At 51.8% G+C, this 21,380-nt stretch overlaps 2 protein-coding genes across 2 annotated transcripts; one reads left to right on the forward strand and one right to left on the reverse strand.

The window, feature by feature from the left end:
• The first annotated feature begins 1,328 nt into the window (after positions 1-1,328).
• Positions 1,329-15,350, forward strand: LOC6599284 (dynein heavy chain 6, axonemal). Its single transcript, XM_026992491.1, has 26 exons — positions 1,329-2,141; positions 2,221-2,365; positions 2,434-2,784; positions 2,857-2,952; positions 3,017-3,147; positions 3,213-3,787; positions 3,859-4,269; positions 4,346-4,736; positions 4,803-5,079; positions 5,138-5,752; positions 5,822-6,274; positions 6,345-7,168; positions 7,231-7,825; positions 7,894-8,043; positions 8,113-9,352; positions 9,425-9,604; positions 9,687-9,953; positions 10,017-10,202; positions 10,273-10,622; positions 10,694-10,835; positions 11,013-12,016; positions 12,081-12,261; positions 12,321-13,075; positions 13,142-14,210; positions 14,282-14,752; positions 14,817-15,350. The coding sequence occupies exons 1-26, from the start codon at positions 1,430-1,432 to the stop codon at positions 15,171-15,173; spliced, it is 11,928 nt and encodes a 3,975-aa protein (XP_026848292.1). The 5' UTR covers positions 1,329-1,429; the 3' UTR covers positions 15,174-15,350.
• LOC6599288 (xenotropic and polytropic retrovirus receptor 1) lies at positions 15,202-21,242 on the reverse strand. The gene is made up of 7 exons (XM_002024217.2): positions 20,835-21,242; positions 18,813-18,952; positions 18,342-18,740; positions 17,246-18,221; positions 17,009-17,178; positions 16,822-16,955; positions 15,202-16,750 (listed from the first exon to the last, which is right to left on the reverse strand). Exons 2-7 carry the CDS (start codon positions 18,879-18,881, stop codon positions 16,474-16,476), a joined length of 2,025 nt encoding a protein of 674 aa, XP_002024253.2. The 5' UTR covers positions 18,882-18,952; positions 20,835-21,242; the 3' UTR covers positions 15,202-16,473.
• Positions 21,243-21,380: the final 138 nt, after the last annotated feature.

Below are 21,380 nucleotides of genomic sequence, written 5' to 3' on the forward strand. Positions count from 1 at the left end.
AAGCCCATTCCAGTCACAGTTACCGTTACCCGAAGCTTGCGCTAGAAAAAGTTCTCTACTTCCGCATGTAGCCATCTTCCACATCCGATTTCGACCATATAATGTACGCACCATTAAATGAAATACGATTTCAGTGAGTAGCCCGCCCACGATCTGCATTTAAAAGCAAACTAACTAAATATCAAAAATCATCTCTAGTCGCTTCCAGCGGACTTCTGTTAATCCAAACGCTAGAGGGCAGTAAGTGGTAATCCAGAATACACCGATTTGTCGCAGCGAATTCAGGTAACGGTAGATCCCCAGGTAATAGGTGTCGCCTCCCCCGCCCAAGATAATCCGCTAGTGAATATAGTTGCGGGTGACATGGAACCAAAGTCAGACCCCTTCCTTTCCTCCAGCGATTGTCGAGAGGTCTCGGAGGAAGAGGCCCTAGCTGTAACCCGGGAGGGCAATGGTGACATTGCACTATCCCGACGATCGTGCAGTTCCCAACTAAACGGTCGGCATCTGCAACGCTAACGGATGCCACATCGAGGGACCATACAGGGTGAACGAGGGCTGGACTCTCGTCCGGCACCAGAGAGATACATACACTAGAAGTATCCAAATCCAAATGCAAATACACACATAATTACAAATAAATAGGCAGTTATTCAGTGGTTGTTAGGAAGTGACTTGAGCTAAGACTTTAGGTCTATTATAAACCCAATTAGCACATTGGTAAGGAACTGTTTTGTCGAGCCCCAGGCAGTCCCAGACACTGATCCACTGATGCAACGTACAATGTGGGTTGAGTGCCCAGACACGTCTACACTTCATAGATAGATCAACGTGTTGTAAGGACCAAGCGGAAAAATAAAGGATGCGAGCGAGTCGAAACTTTTGGAAATAAATATTGTGTGTGGAATACGGATTTGATGGGAATCCGATTTCGGATTATTCTGATGTTCTCAACAGGATAACTTCTTTGGGTCTGGTGACCCATCCTGGAATATTTCGAAACTAAAGCTCAATAAAGCTCATGCTGGAAAGCTCTCTGCGGCGAAAGCGCTGCTGCAAAAGCCTTTTCCATGGCAACGCGAATCGAGGAAACCGTTACCCCAGACGGACACCAACGACAACAACAACAGTAAAACAGGAAACAGAAAACAGAAAACAAACAAGCACGAATATCTGTCAGGCGAGCGGACTATAAGTATATCTGTATAAAATATATATCAATTTATTGCCAGCATAGAGAGACTTCTCATCGAAATCAAAAATGTCCAAGGAGATTCCCATTCCGGGGACGGTTTCGGGTACGACGATCCCCTCAGCTGCTGGCAGCGAGCCAGCCGTCAACCTGGTCGTATCCTACGTCGACAAAGTCGACGAAACCCACGAGTCGAGCAACGTGCAGGACTTAAACAGCTCGATTGTCCTGAGTGGAATGTCAACCTCGAGGGACACGACGACCACCAAAACGCGGAAGACGCGACTCAACTTCCAGAAAACGGGGTCGATGGCGGGCAGCATCGCCCACAGGTCTCGGAGCCCCAGCACCACCAAGATTACGACGGGCGCCTCGCTGATACCGAATCTCAATCTGGTGATCAATCGGATGCGGGCCAGGCAGGACGATGCGTTCGTGTACATGGACTACATGCTGCCGCACGACAGCGAGTTCTTCACGCCGTACAGTCTGCGGGAGGTGGAGTACGAGGATCTGGATCCGTACGAGCCATTCTTTACGGTGACGCGGCACGGTGTCACGTTCTGGCATTGCTCGGAGAACTTCTTCACGCCGCTCGACCAGTGGCAGCAGGAGTTTGTCCAGTTCCTCAGCATCATTCAGATCCGTTCGTTCTCCATTTTTCGGCTGTGGAAGGGCTTCAAGGTGTGGGAGAAGACCATCAAATGGCGCAAGCTGAACGAGGCACGCGACTACCTGCACAACAACCTCTTCATTGTGATCCCACAGCTGGCCAGGGCCATCCTACGCATGCGCGCCGAGATCGTTCAAATGGAGCGTCTAAATTTCGTGAATATCAGCAAAATTGAAAACTGGCATCCGTTCTACTTCCTCGAGACGCATATGCGCATCTACGAGCAGCTGCATCGGATCTTTCACGACTTTCGTGCACAATTCGGCGTTACAATATGTGAGTGAGGAAGAGTACCCAGAGTCCCCATACCCAATATAACATATGAATCCCCCACCCCAATTAAATGAATCGACAGTTCGCGCCTGCACGGATGCCATACAGGCGCGTGGCTTCTATCCGGACGATGAGGTCAACTACTATCCATCGATGAAGAAGATGCGGGAGTCACACAGCTTTATGGATCGGGCACGCAAGCGAGCCTTCTGCAAGACCCTGACAAAGTATGGGCTCCCATTGATAGATTGATATCCGACCTGAGATTCACTTCTCCTTTCGTCTACTTCCGCAGCTTTCTGACATACTCCGACATGATGGTCTATCAGATGCTGTACCGCGTCACCATCAAGAGCTTCGAGGATCTGGCCCACTCCTTCGAGGTGCACGATGCGGTGGGGCCAACGGAGGCGGACATTGCCAGGCACAGTCGGACGGATAAGCGGGTCGAGAGACAGAGGCCAGCAGAAAGTCCGCAGCATCCCTTCTTCCTGGCGATGCTGCGACTGCTGCCCGATCGCATCGACATCGAGCCCTCGGAGGAAGTGATCAAGATTATATTTCAGCGCATCATCGGCCTGATACTCGAAACAGTCCTGGAAATTCGCCCATTTACAACAGACCAGTACTTCAAACAGTACACACAGTGAGTCCCCGTCTTGAAACGGAGCGAATGTATTTGATATTTCATTGTTCTCTCATTTCACGATCTCCCCAGGCCATCTATAATGGGACGTCAGGAGGAGGTGCTGTACGAGGGCGCTCCCGATCTGAATTGGCTGCTTCGCGCCGATGTCAATTTCCAGTTCAATCGGTAAGCCTGATACCGATACCATAGGATCGCACTCATCTGCAATTCGATGCACACTTTGCCACAGGAAAAATATCTTCTATCTGCTCCGAAAAGCCTTCGATCGGGCTCGCATCTATACGAACCGTTTCCACGACATCCGCGAGAACTTCGAGATCGACACCCAAACAGATCCTGAAACATTGAGCAATGAACGGGGTGAGCAGTCCTTTCCAAGGAAAAATATCAAAACCAGATGATCTGATCGATCGGTATCTTTACAGATCTGACAATGCTGCGCAACTACTGCGATCGGTATTGCAACAATGTGCGAGCCCTGGACGGGATCTTGGAGTATGTGTACCTGGGACTGCTGAAGTTGACGCAGACAAACTTCAAGGATGCGGTGACGCCGGTATGTCAGCGGCTACAGAACGTCCTGGCCTTGTACCTGCCCAAGCTGGCCGAGCAAGAGACGACGCGGCTGTACGAGGAGGGGCAGGACTTCTTCGGCCGGATCTGCTTTGAGCCGCAGGAAACGCTCGATATTGTGCGTCATATTCGGTTCCTGGACACGTGCAACACGGAGCTAGATGAGATATTCAATGGTATCGACTATGTGCACGATCTATTGCTGATCATCAAGGACTTTTCCATACCGATCGATGACGACCGCAAGGAGGACTACATGGACACCGAGGACTATGTGAATCGCACCAAGGACACACTTCTCGAGATTCAAGAGAGGCGGCAGGAATTCATCAATCTACTTGAGGAGGTCATGATGGATGACATCTTTGCGCTCAAGGAAGAGATACACGAGATCGCTGTAGAGGCCCTCGAACCGTGGCTCTTGGATGTGAGTATTATCCAGGGCCTACCCGTATCCGTATCCTTATCCTTACCCCTCTGGGTATCCCCTCCCGGTAGGCCAAATCCGAACTGATTTCGGTTAACAACAAGCTGGAAGCGCTAATGGACCACCTGAGTCAGTGCAAGGAGCGAGCCGAGGAGTACATCGGCTACCAGAAGGAGTTTCGCATTGATCTGACCATGTACGAGGAAATGGACCAGGCCTTCTACGACATACGAATGCGGCAGAACCTATACAAGACAATGAACGATTGGGAGGAGGCTCTCGCCGAATGGCTGGCGGCCGATTTCAACACGTTGGTCGTCGCCGACATGCTCGAACTGAACTCGAAAACGATCAAGAACTGCCTGCAGTTCCAGAAGTATCTTCCGGAGAACAACATTGTGCCGGTGCTGCAGAAATCTGCCGAGGCGTTCAAGGAGAAACTCCCCGTCATTGGATATCTGCGTAATCCCAATCTCCGAGCTGTGAGTGCCCGGAACAGCAGTCCCTTAGTTGCTTACATCCTTGGACACTTATGCTATGCTTTTCTGTCTGTCACAGCGCCACTGGACAGAGATCGAGGAGCTGTTGGGCCGCAAATTCTTCCAGGAGAAGGACATCGTGATTGACACGTACGAGGAAGTGCACGCCTTCGATGACGAGGCCATTGGCGAGGCCCTCACGCTGATCTCCTCGCAAGCCACCGGCGAAATGCAACTCGAGAATTTGCTGAAGACCATCGAATCGATCTGGAAGGAGACCGAATTGTCCATCGTCTCCCATCACGATGCGAAGGATGTCTTCATTCTGGCCGGCACCGAGGAGCTGCAGGCGATACTCGACGATTCCAATGTAAACATCAATACGATAGCCGCCTCCAAGTTTGTGGGTCCCATCAAGAACAAGGTGGATGATTGGATCACGGACATGGATCAATTTGGCAAGACCTTCGGTGAGAGACACACCTCTGCTTCCATTCCTCGATCTTCACCTAACGCTCTCTCTCTCTCTCCTCTAGAGGCCTGGATGGACTGTCAGGGTGCATGGATCTACTTGGAGGCTATCTTCGCCTCGGCGGATATTCAGCGCCAGTTGCCCAACGAGGCCAAGATGTTCTTTCAGGTGGACAAGAGCTTCAAGGAGATTGTCCGCCAGGCCAAGAAAGTTTCCCTGGCGCTGCCCACAATGTCCAATGTGGAGGTGTACGATGCCCTTGTGGAGAACAATCGCCTGCTCGACCTCATCTCGCGCGGCCTGGAGGCCTATCTGGAGGTGAAACGTGTGGTCTTTCCCAGGTAGGGGTCCGTCACGTTCCGTGGATAGGCGGAGTTCACTTCCTCCTCTTCCGATTAGATTCTACTTCCTGTCCAACGATGAACTTCTGGAGATTCTGGCCCAGACCCGCATACCACAGGCCGTGCAGCCGCATCTGCGCAAGTGCTTCGATGCGATCTACCGCCTGGAGTTTGGCTCCAAGGACAGTGGCGATGACAAGGTGGTGGCCACCAACGATATCATCGCCTACCTGTCGCCCGAGGGCGAGAAGCTGCAGTTTGGCAAGGGCCTGAAGGCGCGCGGTGCCGTCGAGGAGTGGCTCAGCAAGGTGGAGGAGGCGATGTTTGTCTCCGTGAAGCGGTACATGCGCTTCGGCTATCAGTGCTACTTGGCCAAGGAGCGGGAAGAGTGGTTCCAGGATCATCCCAATCAGGTGGTGCTCACCGTCTCCCAGGTGCAGTGGGCCGCCGACATTCATCGCATCTTCGACAACAAGGAGAAGAATCCAGCCAATATTCTGGAGAAGATGTCCAAATTTGAGTTAAAGTGCCTGAAAGATCTGGGCGCCCTGGCGGCTCTCACACGCCGCAGCATCACCTCGCTGCTGCGGAAGATCCTTTGCGCGCTGATCACCATCGATGTACATGCCAAGGACTCGGTGCGCATGCTCATCGAAAAGGAGGTGTGCAAGCCGTAAGTTCAAACGAATCAACGCACGAATCCGTTCTCTTCAGATCATCTTCTCTTCACTTCCTTCACCAGCAACGACTTCAATTGGCTAAAGATGTTGCGCTTCTACTGGGCGAACGAAACGGAGACCGTGTACTCCCGCATGGCGGCCGCCAACATTCCGTACTACTACGAATATCTGGGCGCTGGCGGTGTCCTGGTCCTCACACCACTCACGGATCGCTGCTACCTCTGTCTGATGGGCGCTTTCCAGATGGATTTGGGTGGGGCGCCCGCGGGGCCAGCGGGCACAGGCAAAACGGAGACCACCAAGGATCTAGCCAAGGCGCTGGCCAAGCAGTGCGTCGTCTTTAACTGCTCCGATGGCCTCGACTACAAGATGATGGGCCGCTTCTTCGCGGGTCTGGCCCAGTGCGGTGCCTGGTGCTGCTTCGACGAGTTCAATCGCATCGATATTGAGGTCCTGTCCGTGATTGCCCAGCAGTTGATCACCATCCGAACGGCCAAGGCCATGAGGGCAAGGCGGTAAGAGCAGAGCAGATCAGATCAGATGGCCCTTATGGACGAGCAGCTAATCCCTCTCCCTTTTCCCCAGATTCGTCTTTGAGGGTCGCGAGATCAAGATAAATCGCTCGTGCTGCGTCTTCATCACGATGAACCCGGGATACGCGGGACGCACGGAGCTGCCCGACAATCTGAAGGCCCTCTTCCGCCCCATCTCGATGATGGTGCCCGACTATGCTTTGATCTCCGAAGTGATCCTCTACTCGGAGGGCTTCGAGGATCCCAAAATTCTCGCCCGCAAGATGGTCCAGATGTACCAGCTATGCAGCCAGCAGCTCAGCCAACAGAATCACTACGACTTCGGCATGCGAGCCGTCAAGTCAGTGCTGGTCATGGCCGGGGCCCTGAAGCGTGCCTCGCCCGATCAGCGCGAGGACATCACCCTGATCGCCGCCTTGCGTGATTCCAATATACCTAAGTTCCTCGCCGACGATGCCGTCCTCTTCCGTGGCATTCTGAGCGATCTTTTCCCGGGCGTGGAGCTCCCAGACTCGCAGCATCCGAATCTTGAAGCGTGCTTGCTGATGGGTCTGCGGGAGAAGAGTCTCCAGCCGGTGGCCACCACCATACGCAAGTGCCTGCAGCTGTACGAGACAATGTGCGTCCGCTGGGGCGTGATGCTGGTGGGTCCTACGGGCGGTGGCAAGTCTGTCGTGCTGCATGCCCTGGAGTTTGCGCTGGGCAAGCTCTTCGAGATGGAGGTGCAGGACCCGAACTTCCGACCCGTTGTCATCCAGACAATGAACCCCAAGGCGGTGTCCATGAACGAGCTGTACGGCTTTGTCGATCCCAAGACGCTGGAGTGGCAGGACGGACTGCTGGGTCTGGCCGTGCGCACAGCCGTCAATGTAGAAGGTGAGAGAGTAGATAATCCTTACATCCTTCGAATTCTAACCGAACGACTGAATCTTTGACAGATGAAATCCATCAGTGGATCATGTGCGATGGCCCAGTGGATGCTGTATGGATTGAGAACTTAAACACGGTCCTAGACGACAACAAGATGCTGTGTCTCGCCAACTCGGAGCGTATCAAGCTCACCGCCTGGATCCACATGCTGTTCGAGGTGCAGGACCTGCTGCAGGCCTCCCCCGCGACCGTCTCGCGGTGCGGCATGGTCTACGTGGACCCCGCCGATCTTGGCTGGCTGCCCCTGATCGACACCTGGCGGGAGGTGGAGATGCGCCAGAAGCTTCCCGCCGCTCTGGCCGAGTTCCTCTATAAACTGTTCACAGGTAATTTCGAGAAGGCCCTGAAGATCGAGCGGAAGCGAGCGGTGTACACCATCCACCAGGTGACCAATGCCAAGGTACGTCTCTGCTGTGCCCTCATCTCATCGCAGGTGGAGGCCATCAAGTGGTCGGCATTGGGTGACGAGCCGGCCAAGGAGCTCCTCACGAAGATCTTTGCCTGGAGCGTGCTCTGGTCGATTGCCTCGAACCTCAAGGATGCCGAGAAAGTGGGCTACGAAGAGCAATGGTCCCGCAACATTTCCCAACATCCGAATATGGAGTAAGACCAAAAGATAAATCCTTACATTATTGAGATAAAATCCATATCCAAAATCCAATCTACCATAGCCTGCCCAAGCATTCAATGTGGAACTATCGCGTGGATCTGGAGAACCGCGATTGGGGCTCATGGCTGGAAATAATGCCCAAGTTCCAGTTCAGTTCGCAGATCTCCTACTACGACATGCAGGTACCGACAGTGGACACCACCAAATACGGGTAAGCATCCTCCACTAGAAGTTTTCATAGAGGTAATCTATCATTCTATTTCATTCCATTCCTCCCCAGCTATGTGGCTGATCTTCTGTTCAAGCGTAACATGCCCGTGATGTTCACGGGGGAGACGGGCGTGGGCAAGACAGTGCTGGCTATCAGTTGCATGAAGCGTCTGTCCGAGGGCAAGGTCATCCCAGTGATACTCAACTTCTCAGCGCAGACGAGCAGCGTGCGCACGCAGGAGATGATCGAAGGGCCGCTGGAGAAGCGGAAGCGCACCCAATTGGGGGCGCCCGTTGGCAAGACGGTGATCATTTTTGTAGACGATGTGAATATGCCCAAGCTGGACACGTATGGCAGCCAGGCGGCGATTGAGCTGCTGCGGCAGTTTCTCGACTTCCAGGGCTTCTACGACAGGGAGAAGCTCTTCTGGAAGGAGATCCTCGATGTGGTGCTGGGCTGTGCCTGTGCCCCGCCCGGGGGCGGTCGCAATCCGCTGACACCCCGCTTTGTGCGGCACTTTGCTTTGTTCTCGCTGCCGAAACCCAACGAGGAGACCCTCACCCAGATCTTCAATGGCATTCTTTTGGGTTTCTTGGGCTCGTTCTCCGGCGCTATACGCGCTCTCTCCGAACCGATGGTGACTGCCTGCGTGGATGTCTACATGCGGGTGGCCAACGTGATGCTGCCGACCCCCGATCGCTCTCATTACATCTTCAATCTGCGGGATCTGTCCAAGTGCATTCAGGGCATACTGCAGGCCACGAATCTTCACTACAATATGGAGAGCCAGATCCTGCGACTGTTCTACCACGAGACTACGCGCGTCTTTCACGATCGCCTGATCAACCAGGACGACAAGGACCTGTTCAAGAGCCTCATGAAGGACGTCTGCAAGCTGCACTTCAAGCGCGTAGTAGTCCAGGACGACGAGCCGGCGATCCTCTTCGGGGATTTTATGATCTTTGGCAAGCCAAAGAACGAGCGCATCTACGACGAGATCAAGGATCATTCCAAGCTTGAGAGCGTCCTAAATGATTACATCGTGGACTACAACTCAATGGCCGTGGGCAAGCACATGAAGCTGATCCTCTTCCAGGACGCCATGGAGCACACCGTCCGGCTGGCCCGACTCCTGCGCAGCGATCGGGGCAACGGCCTCCTGGTGGGCATCGCCGGCATGGGCAAGCAGTCCCTCACACGATTGGCCTCCCACGTCAACGAGTACAACTGCTGGCAGATCGAGATGCGGCGCAACTACGATCTGAATGCGTTCCACGAGGATCTGCGTGTCCTCTACCGCATCGCAGGGGTAGGTCCATCCCTATCCCGGGATATGCCATCAGCCTCTGCTGTTTCTTATACTCTTTGGATCTTCCCACAGATTGATAACCATCCGGTGACCTTCCTGATGATCGACAGCCAGATCGTAGAGGAGGAATTCCTGGAGGACATTAACAACATCCTTAACTCGGGCGAGGTGCCCAATCTCTTCGAAGGCGACGAATTCGAGAAGGTCATTCTGGATGCCCGCGATCCCTGCAACGAAGTACAAAAGCCTGAGGTGAGTATGGGGATACAGGAGACCCGCCCATTCCCATTTACATTCGTATGATAAGTGACGGATCATCCTGATCCCTGGTTAGACCTGCACCCGGGACGACATTTACAAATTCTTCATCAATCGAGTGCGCAACAATCTCCATGTGGTAATGTCGATGAGTCCCGTGGGCGATGCCTTCCGGCGGCGCTGCCGCATGTTCCCCTCGCTGGTCAACTGCACGACCATCGATTGGTTCACCAGCTGGCCCACGGAGGCCCTCTACTCGGTGGCCCTCGGGCTGCTTACAAAGATTGCCCCAAATATGGAAGATCGCGTCTCCCTAGCCAGCACCACAGTGTTCATGCATAAGGTAGGGTATGGGATAGCTATTGCCTGATCTGTGATCTCGAATCTGTTATGTGTTCTTCTGCAGACTGTGGAGGATGCATCGGTGCGTTTCTACAAGGAGATGAAACGTCACTACTACACCACGCCCAGCAGCTACCTGGAGCTGCTGAAGCTCTACCAGAACCTGCTAAAGACCAAGAACCAAGATATCATTGCCAAGCGGAAGCGCATTGCCAATGGCCTCAACAAGCTACTGGAGACCAACGAAGTGGTAAGTCCCTGGACCTGCAGATACCTGCAGCTATCTCCGTATCCCACCCGTGTGTTCTTTCCCCCCACAGATTGCTGTGATGCAGAAGGAGCTGGAGGTGATGGTACCCCAGCTGGACGAGAAATCGGACATGATGAAGTCGCTGCTCGCGAATCTTACAACGGAGACCAAGCAGGCGGACACCGTCAAGCAGGGCGTCATGGAGGACGAGGCCAATGCCAAGGAGAAGGCGGCCGTGGCCCAGGCCATATCCGAGGATGCTGGCAAGGATCTGGAGATTGCAATGCCGGCACTGCGCGAGGCCGAAGATGCCTTGAAGGGCCTCACCAAGGCGGACATCAATGAGCTAAAGTCCTTCACGACGCCGCCAGCGCTGGTGCAGTTCTGCATGGAGGCCGTGTGCATCCTACTGGGCGCCAAGTGAGTATCATATTCGACACAGAAAGAGAGAGAGAGTGGTGATTCTAGGGACTCTCTCCTCCCACTTGCAGACCCACTTGGGCATCGGCCAAAGCCATTATGGCGGACATTAACTTCATCAAGCGGCTGTTCGAATACGACAAGGAGCACATGAAGGACGATGTCCTGAAGAAGGTCAAGAAGTACATCGATCACAAAGACTTCAATCCAGCCGTAAGTACTCTTTCGGTTCTGCGACTAATCTGTCTCAGTCCCATCCTTATCCAAATCCAAAGACAAAAGTAAGACGAGTAACGCCCATACATTTCTATGGTACACGATTTTGTCAGAGTCATAAATCCATCCCGTCTTTGGCTGATGCTTCTGTTCTCCCAATATTATCTTTTATAGAAATTCGAAAAGGTCTCGAAGGTGGCCAAATCGGTGAGCATGTGGGTGATCGCGATGGACAAGTTCTCGAAGGTCTACAAGGTGGTGGAACCAAAGATCAAGCGCAAGGAGGCCGCCGAATCGGAGCTCAAGGAGGTGATGGTCGTTCTCCGGCAGAAGCAGAAGGAGCTGGCCGCCGTCGAGGCCAAGATCCAGACGCTGCGCGACAGCCTCGACGAGAAACAGCGCGAGTTCCAGGTGATCCAGGACAATGTCGATCTCACCTACGGGCGCATCAATCGCGCCGGTCGCCTCACCTCCGCCCTGTCCGACGAGCAGGTCCGCTGGCGGGAGACGGTCAAATCGCTGACTGCGGATCTGGCCTGTGTCCCCGGGGATGTGCTTGTGGCGGCCGCCTGTGTGGCCTATATGGGGGCATTCTCGCACGAGTATCGGCGCGACATGGGGGCCCTGTGGGTGAGCAAGTGCCGCGAGAATAAGATCCCCTCCAGCGGCGAGTTCAACCTGCTGAAGGTCCTGGGCGATGCGTACGAGATGCGGCAGTGGAATGTGGACGGGCTGCCCAAGGATAACATCTCCATCGAGAATGGCATCTATGCGACGCGCGCCTTGCGCTGGGCTCTGATGATCGATCCCCAGGAGCAGGCCAATCGCTGGATACGCAACATGGAGAAGGATAACAACCTCCAAGTGGTAAAGATGACCGACTCAACCATGATGCGCATCCTGGAGAACAGCGTGCGCCAGGGCTATCCGGTGCTGCTCGAGGAGATAGACGAGACTATCGATCCGGCCCTGCGGCCCATCCTGCAGCGCGAGACGTACAAGCACGAGGGACGCATCTATCTCAAGCTGGGCGACCAGGTCATCGACTACGATGAGAAGTTTAAGCTCTACATGACCACTAAGCTGCCCAATCCCCACTACCTGCCCGAGGTGTGCATCAATGTGACGCTGGTCAATTTCCTGGTCACCGAAAGCGGCCTCGAGGATCAGCTTCTAGCGTGAGTATCCATCCCCTCCCCCCAAAGCCACTTGCACTATGTAAGGTCCATTCCCTCTTTCCAGCGACATTGTGGCCATTGAGCTGCCTGCCATGGAGGCGCAACGCAACGATCTGGTAGTGAAAATCAATGCCGACAAGCAGCAGCTGCTCAGCCTCGAGGACAAAGTGCTGAAGCTGCTTTTCCACTCAGAGGGCAACATCCTCGATGACGAGGAGCTGGTGGAGACCCTCAACGATGCCAAGGTGCGTCGCTTGATAATCCCTTCTTTTAGATCCCAAATGACCCGTTCTTCTGCCGGCAGGAAACATCCCTCATCATTGCCACTCGCCTGATCGACACCGAGGAGACGGAGAAGATTATCACAGCGTCGCGGGAACGCTACCGCATTTTGGCCTCACGCGGGGCCATTCTCTACTTCGTGGTGGCTGGGCTGGCCGAGATCGATCCAATGTACCAGTACAGCCTCAAGTACTTCACACAGGTCTTCTGTAATGTCCTGCGCCTAGAGCACCCCGTGCAAACCGTGGAGGTGCGCATCTCCGTCCTCATGGTGGACGAACTGAAGGCCATCTATGACAACATATCGCGTGGCCTGTTCGAGAACCACAAGATCATTTTCAGCTTCCTGCTGGCCCTGTCCGTGGAGCGGCAGGAGAAGCGCGTCTCCGATGACGAGTTCGGCTTCCTTACCCGCGGCGCCGTCGGAAATATCCGGCCCAAAAAGCAACCATCGACCACAAAGCTCAGCCAGATGGAGTGGGATGCCTGCATCTACCTGGAGGACAACTTTCCGGACACGTTCTCGGGCTTCAGCAGCGAGATTGACAAGCCCTTCTTCATACAGCTGCAGGACAACAAGGAGATCTTCGACTTTGCCAAAACAAAACAGCCGCCCACGGACAAGTGGGACAAGAGGCTGCGCATCTTCCACAAGCTCATGTTCATCGCCATCTTCCGGAAGCCCCGATTCCTGCTGAATGTTGTCAGCTATCTGCATGCCACCGTTGGCCGGTACTTCACCGAGGTCTCCGCCACGGGAACACAACTGAGCGCCGTGTAAGCTATCACCCTCCATTGCTATCCGTTGGATCCACTTGTTAATGATGCTCCCTTTCTTGGCAGCTTCCTGGACACCTCCGAGGTGACGCCGCTGATCTTTGTGCTGTCCACGGGCTCCGATCCGATGTCGGGCTTCTTAAAGTTCACGACTCAAATGCAGTACACGGAAAAGTACTATTCGATATCGCTGGGGCAGGGCCAGGGCCCGGTGGCCGAGAATCTGATTGACAAGAGCCTGCGCATGGGCCACTGGGTCTTCCTGCAGAACTGCCACTTGGCCACCTCGTGGATGCGCACCCTGGAGACGATTGTGCGCAACCTGTCGCTGGGCATCACCAAGTCGCATCCCGAATTCCGGCTCTTCCTCTCATCTATGCCCATCAAGGAGTTCCCCATCAGCGTGCTCCAGAACTCGGTGAAGATCACCAACGAGCCCCCCAAGGGGATCAAGGCGAATGTGATTGGAGCATTGGCTGACCTCAAGCGCGACTTCTTCGAGCAGCACATCCAGAACGGCAACTGGCGGGCCATCGTCTTTGGGCTCTGCATGTTCCATGCGGTGCTACTGGAGCGTCGCAAATTCGGGCCACTCGGCTGGAACATCATGTACGAGTTCAGTGAGAGCGATCGCGAGTGCGGCCTCAAGACGCTCGACTTCTTCATCGATCGCGAGGTTGCCGACGACATACCGTGGGAGGCGATCCTCTACATCAACGGAGAGATCACCTGGGGCGGCCGTGTTACCGACTACTGGGATCTCCGCTGTCTGCGCACGGTGCTCATGATCTTTTCCTCGAAGCGCATCATCCAGCCGGAGTATAAGTACTGTCGGGGCGACGCCTACTATCGGGATCCGCGCAAGAAGACGCTCGCGGAGTACACGACCTTTGTGCAGGGCTTCCCGGTACTGGAGGATCCGGAGATCTTTGGCATGAACCAGAACGCCAATATCGTATTTCAGACCAAGGAGACGGACTTCTTCATCAGCACCCTGCTGCTGGGCCAGCCCCGCTCATCCGCCGACGAAGGTCAGGCGGCGGAGAATGACATTTGCCTACAGGTGATTGCCCGCATCCAAGAGGCCCTGATCAGTAAGATCAAGCGCGAGCCCATCCACGACACCCTCTCGATGGTAGGTTGTGAAGTTTCCTCCCTCTCGTGGATGCAACATGAAGCAGATATTTCTGATCTTTATACTTGCAGCTGGACAGCAAGGGACAGGTGCCGTCGCTGACAACGGTGCTGGTGCAGGAGATCGATCGCTTCAACATTGCGCTGGGCATCGTCCACGACAGCCTGGTGAATCTGGCCAAGGCCATCAAGGGTCTAGTGGTGATGTCCGAGGAACTGGAGAACGTGTTCAAGGCGCTTCTGGCCAACCTGGTGCCAGCCTCCTGGGCCAAGCGAAGTTTCCTCTCGGTCAAGCCGCTGCCGAACTATATCACGGACTTTCAGCGACGCATCGACTTCATCCAGCACTGGGCGGAGAACGGGGCGCCGCGCTCCTACTGGATTAGTGGCTTCTTCTTTCCCCAGTCCTTCCTCACGGGCGTCCTGCAGACGTACGCCCGACGCCGGGTGCTGCCCATCGATTCGCTGAAGATCGACTTTGACATTGTCGAGCGGGAGCTGGTGCAGCAGGACTTCTTTGAGGCCCACAATGCGAGCAGAAGTGTAAGTGTATTTTTCCTCTAAAAAGGATCCCTTCCCTATATATACTCTGGTATCCTCCCTGTAGGACGAACTCTTGTATGGCAATATAGAGGAATGCACCGATGCCGTCATCAACGTCCACGGGATATTCATCGAGGCCGCCCGCTGGGACCTCAAGCAGGGCGGCCTATGCGATGCCAAATTCGGGGAGCTGTACACCCGCCTACCCGTCGTTCGGTTCATGCCCTGCCTGGAGATCTCACCGAAGGTGCGATACGAGGCGCCGCTCTACAAGACCCAGCAACGATCCGGTGTCCTCTCCACCACCGGCCACTCCACGAATTTCGTATTATCCATCCTTTTGGACAGCCACAATGATCCCGAGTTTTGGGTGATGCGTGGCACAGCCCTTGTTTCGGCTGTCGTCGAGAATGTTTCCTAAAGGAAGGCGGGGAGTCTCTTTGTCTATGTTATTTGCTGCATCGCCCTGGGGCGTCGTTTATTTTGTTACTCTGTTACTCGCATGCGCTCTCTCTCTCTCATGCTGTTGTGTGTTTTTGTGTGTGTGCGTGTGTGTGTGTCGTATGTGTTTTATGTACAATAAATGTTCTTAAGATTATGATCGAAGGGCTTTGTTTCGGGAGAGGCTATATACCATCTCTAGTACTATCCATCTAGACATATCCTTTTTGGTTCGCTTTTTTGTTCGATTATATATAGAATATTTAATCTACGATACAAATGAGGGAGCAGCAGCTCAAAATGCGAGCAAGTTTATGGCAAACAAAAAATAGAGAAAAATCTCTTAATTTTACATTTAGAATATAAGATATAGTATGTTATATCATACGATATATGTATAAGTACAATACAAAACGTTGCACGTTCCCAAGTCTGTTTTTTTTTCTTGTGAATATTAATATTACTTTTTTTTTAACAAAAATAACCTTTGAAAACTATAGTTAACCACTAGATTATCATTCCACCTCATTCAGAATAATCCAAAAACAGCACACACACACAGACACAGACTTTACCGATATACGCGATATATGCAGTATATATGTATGTATATACAATATTTCTTTTGGTTTCCTTTGATCTCTTGCAGTTATTGTATATAAAACGAAACACTTTTTGGGGATAGACAGATAACAGATAACGGGTTAACAGATAACTAAATTGACTAACGGTAAACGATATACGATATATCTGATAGATAAAGGAATGTCTTTTTGAGGGGCGGGGAAATTGGATTAGATTGGTTGGGGATTATATAGTTTTGTTCGCCTTTTCTAAGTACTAATACTGCCGCATCTTCTCCGAAATTTGGCTTGAAATCATGAATTGGGAATGGTTAGGTATATGGATTACAATAGGTTGTAGGAGGTTCCTTTGTTAATTAGCAAACGGGTAAATGGAATGCTAAATTAGTTGGATATTCTTATAAACTAGTTATTGCTGGACATCTCTCTCGCTATTTCTTATGTTCTCTTGCGTGTTCGCGCTTAAGTTTGGGTTTCCGTTTCCTTTCGTTTCGTTTAAGTACACTTAACGTAACCTAAGTAAAATAGGGTATAGTATAGTACAAATTAGCTAAACAATGGGCACAAAAAAAAGATAAACAAAAAAAAGGTCGATAATAGTATTAGAATTATCGTTAGACCAGAGTCGTAACACCACATTCTCAGAAATCGTTCAATGGGAAGCACAATGTGGTCGAGGCGTTGGCGTAGGTCTGCCTATAACTTTTTGCTATCGATATCTATCCGAAGATCGGGCATCGAGCCGCGCGGCTGCAGGAGACTCCGCTTCTCCGGATCCTTGATCTTCTTCGGCTTGGGTCGGTTCGTCTTCGTGTAGCGATTGATCACCCCATCCGACTCATCCATCATCCGCAGTATGAGCGCCTGATCGGAGGAATCGAGCGGCGCAATCGAAATGTCACGCACCGCTCGGAACTTGCCGCAATTGTTTAGATGCTCGTTCTCCAATCGAAAGAAGTTCCACACAAATCGACTACAAAAAACAAAGAAGAGCGCAATGATTAAGGGTCAATGGTTTCCCTCCATATAATCATCTGTGCGTACCGGAAGACCTCAAGTATGCCCGTAATGGAGGTCATAATATCGCCGCTAACAATCTTCATCTCTGTCAGATAAAATGAAAGCACCCAAATGAATCGCAGGGCCAGATCCTCAACAATTGCAAAATAGTAGAAGCCCTAAAACCGAAATTAATGATACATTTTGTATTTAAAAGGGGAGTGACACTCACCGTCGAGGAGTAGACAACCTCTTCCCGCAGAAAGGTATTCTCGCCGGCGTTCTTGTCGAACAGGCCCCAATCCATCTTGATGTCCCACGTGTAGGCATAGCAGGAGGACACTATCGAGGCGATTATCCAGAGCCAGGTATACGGATTGTCGAATGTGCTGGTATAGTTATCTAAAAACAGGGTAAATAGATCAGAAATTAGACAGAAAGATCTGCAGATTTGTATATACAAACTCACGGCTGTGGAAAGACTTGAGGGTGGCAAAGATCACGACCAGGAACGTGGTCGAGTATTTGCCGGCATTCACCAGATGGGGAAAAGCCTCCCGCGAGTCGCGATACCGTCGCAGGCATTGGGCGAAACGGAACCATGCCGGCAGACAGTTGACAATCGGCCGGATGATGTAGTCCTTCTCCATGCAGATGGAGGCATCCTTGGCCTCCGACCAGTTGCCGTTGGTGAAGTAGAAACAGATGAGATACTCATAGTCCAGTATGGCGGTGGCCAGAGAGTTTAGCTGATCGCCCAGCCAGAAGTCGGCGAAACCCACGTGAAAGAATGGCGCCGAGATGCAGCGTCCAGTGATCCGCCACAGCCAAAAGCGAGCATCGTGATGCAGCACATGGAACGGATTGGCCAGGAAGAGCACCATGATCAGGGTGAGTGTCAGCGGATTGATAAACGCCGGAATCGCCAGACTGGCGCTGTACAGGAAGCTCAGCATGCTGAGCGTCCACACCACACCAAAAATGGCCGCCAGCTCCATGAGATGCTGCTCGGAGAGATGGTTGCGTGGATCCAGCTCGAAGATGAGCACATGATTGACCCCCGATGACCGCCAGCCGTAGATATTCACGCCGATCAGGAAGATGAACTCGATGATTAGCAGGGGGCCGCGATAGAGGCGGAATGTGACCTTCAGGTTCTCCCCGCTGATCTCGTGGAAGATAGCCGAGAGCACCACCACAATGCCCAGGACAATGAAGCTGCCGGAGAAGAGGCCCACCTTGAAGGTTGTCCACGGACTCTGCTGCTCCCCCAGCGGCGGTACGCGCAGCCGTTTCATCGCCCGCTGGCGATCGCCGCCCTCCAGCTCGCCGGTGACCGTCGTCTCCGTCTCATTGATTATGTTGTCGATGTCTTTGTTGGTGAAGAAATGCGACGCCTCCACGTACTCCTGACGCCACTTAGCGCCAGTATCAACGCGTAACAGCTGCGCCGCCGCAAAGAGAAGATAAGATTTGGGGGTCAGAGATGGTCAAGGTTCATGGTGCCAAGAGGCGCTTCTGGCTCTTGCTCTTGCAACTCTAGAGGAGTGTAGGTCAGTGCTCACCTTGTCATGCTTCTTGAGTATTTTACGGAAACCAGTGTGGTTCAGATTCTGATAGTTCTGCAGGAGAATGAGGCTCAGATAGAACTCGCTGAAGGCCAACTTCAGTTCGCGGGCCTTGCGATCGGGCAGGGCGGCCAGACGCTTCTGTCCCTTTGACTTTTTGGCACTACGCTCGGACTCCTCGATGCAGGTCTTTAGCTCCGCATTCAGATTGGCAAACTTGCGTGTGGCCTCCGCCAGCTTTTCCGAGTAGAAGGTATTGATCTTCTTGAGCTCCTTGTCGCAGTAGTGAAAGAAGTTCTCGTCGAAGTTGGCAAAGTGACGCTTCAGCACATCATCCTCGACACTCTCCACCGAGGGGGCCTCCTCGACGGCCAAGTACAGCATGGCCTTCATTTCCTACGAGGTAATGCGGGAGTTTCGTTTCATTTGGTGATTCCCTCTCAAATTATGGATTAAAAGACGACTCACCTCATAGTTGATGTACTGCTTGCGCCACTCGGGCGTTATGTGCGCCGACAGATGCTCGGCAAACTTCATGGCTCCGCCGGTTTAGGGTTTGCCTTTAGTTAAGACTCCAAGGATTGTCTCCTTCCTCAATGGAAATGCGTCTGCAAGTGCAAAAAAAAAGGAGGCATAATTTTAGGGGAAATATTCTCTGCTTTTGATTTCCCTATATTCCCTATATTCATAAATTCCCTATATATTATTCCAGTTTCATCTTCAGTTTTCATTAATATCAACCACTGGAGGTATTTTCACTGTCCCTGAGTTCCGTGGCAGCCATTTGGATCGTCTCTTTTCAAGTGTAAACGCAATTTAACGCCCCGATGGCCATACTAATGGGGGTGGGGCATGTCTATCCGTGATCAAGCATACACACATACATATATCTAATCCATAGTATCTGGGGGGACTGGGGTATTTGCTTAGAAGCGATTTAAGCAAATTGGTTTACAAACGCCTCAATCCGACGATTGCCCCCACAATTGGCCCCGGCAATGACTTCCCCTCCCACCCCTACTCCTTCCTTTACGTACGTGTGTATGTCTGTGTGTGTGTGCACCTGAATGATAAGCCCCCCTCCGCAATCTCTTTACAGAATTATTGTGTAGTATCTCATTAACGTGGCCCGAATAATAAGCTAAGTAAATTGGAAAATTTTCGTCGCAAAAGCAAACACTATAACAAAAAAAATAAAAATAAACTCGAAAGATGGCAACATTTTAATCAATTGAATAAATATTGCGTCAAAGCTCTCGCTTCCCAATATCTCCCTTAACTCCAGTGGAGACTAGAGTACCGTTTATGTGGTCATTCCCCTTTGTTTCCAGTGGAAGCTACATAGATCCCCCACCTATTATGGCAGCGGAGGCTAGATCCCTTTCTGGTGCAGCAGGCTACAGTTCCTGCTCTTAATTTCCCATTTTCCCATAGTGGAGTGCAGGGTAGGAGTCAGTTTCTGTTTTTAATTATTTTTATCGGGGGCTGGAGTCCGTTCTCGTTCCCATTCTCCCCCCTTCCATTGGAGGATGGAGTGCCGTTATCGGTTTACTTCCTTCCAGTGCACGCTTCAGTCCGTTCCCCTTCCTTTCTTCTTCATTTTCTTCTTCTTGAACGGAGAGAACGCGAAGCGAAACGAACAAAGAGTGGGCTTAACACTGGAGGTGATAATTGATGGCAGGGTCAGTCATTCAGTCAGCCCCTGTGGAAGCCGCTGTCTGTTGGTCAATTAACGTCAATGGTCAATGGTGGTGTTTATATATAGACCCGCGACGCTGATTGATTAGAGCACTCGTCGAATAGTAACAGCTGATCGATCATCGATTCTCATTCAGCTTGCCGATTTAAAGGCGGGATTTAAACAGTTATCCGAACAATGCATAACAGAGTGCTCTCGTCCCTTATCGCTTCGCACCCCTCTCCCCTTGTTTACAGATTTCTCCTTTTCGGGCGGTTTAATTGCCACTGATAACGATACAGTTATACAGTTAACCGTATCAAACATGTGTGTGCTGCCATCGTAGCAACAACAGCGGCGGCAGCAGAAGCAACTAAAATTGACACACAAAGCCCCACACCCGCCTCTTCCCCCTTCCGCCCTCTCCAACCAACGAGACACATCGACACACACGCACAAACACACGTACACGAACGACGCAAATATTTGATCAATAAAAACAAAACACGAAAGTAAAGAATGGCACACACAAAAACTTTTAACTGTGCAGAATTGTCCGAAAGTCGTTTTTGAAAGTCTGTCTCCTTATTATCTGGAAATTTGATGATGCTTTTGTTGGTTTATGTCGTTGTTTTTGTTCTTGATACGCGATTCATTCAAACGATGAGTGACAGTGGGTCAGAGCGCCAGCGCAGCGTTTCTCTAAGCAATTGATGAAAAACCGAAAACCAATTGAAGGCCATTTAGCCATAGATTAACCGAAGAATGAGGGGAATAGTCTTTCAATTACATAAAATGACATGTGTACATACATATACGCTGCTGCTGCTGCCTGATGCTGCTTCGGCTGCAGCTTGCAGTTACAGTGCAGTGGGCAGCGCTGCAAAGAGTGGCAATGGCCAATGGTAGAAGGGGTGCTCTATCCGAATTTTGTACAGAATTCGTTGCAGCAGCTCATTGCTATATATATAGACGGATTTTTGGACGAATGGATGTCTCTCAGCAGGCACCTGATCCACTCACAATCATTACTAATTGTCAACAGACACTGATTTATTAAGTAGAATGCTTATCATAGGGAAGCGCGCACACCCGAACACCTGCACACGAAGCAGACGACCATTACGACGGAATAACAACAACAAAGAGCCCACAACTGCACTTGTACCATATATCTGCTGCGGGTATTTCTGTTGGGACAATTATAACTATTTTGGAGGGAGAAGTGCAGTGGCAGTCGTTCGTCTCTTCCCGAATTTAAAACAAAATATCGCGAACCAAAATATCGCAACCCAAAAAATATCGCATTTCGACTAAAACAAACATGTTACTTATAACTGGTTTTGTCTGTCCTACAA

The sequence above is a fragment of the Drosophila persimilis genome, unplaced genomic scaffold (genome assembly GCF_003286085.1).
Source record: "Drosophila persimilis strain 14011-0111.01,24,50 unplaced genomic scaffold, DperRS2 tig00000735-arrow-arrow-pilon, whole genome shotgun sequence".
NCBI classification, from domain to species: domain Eukaryota; kingdom Metazoa; phylum Arthropoda; class Insecta; order Diptera; family Drosophilidae; genus Drosophila; species Drosophila persimilis.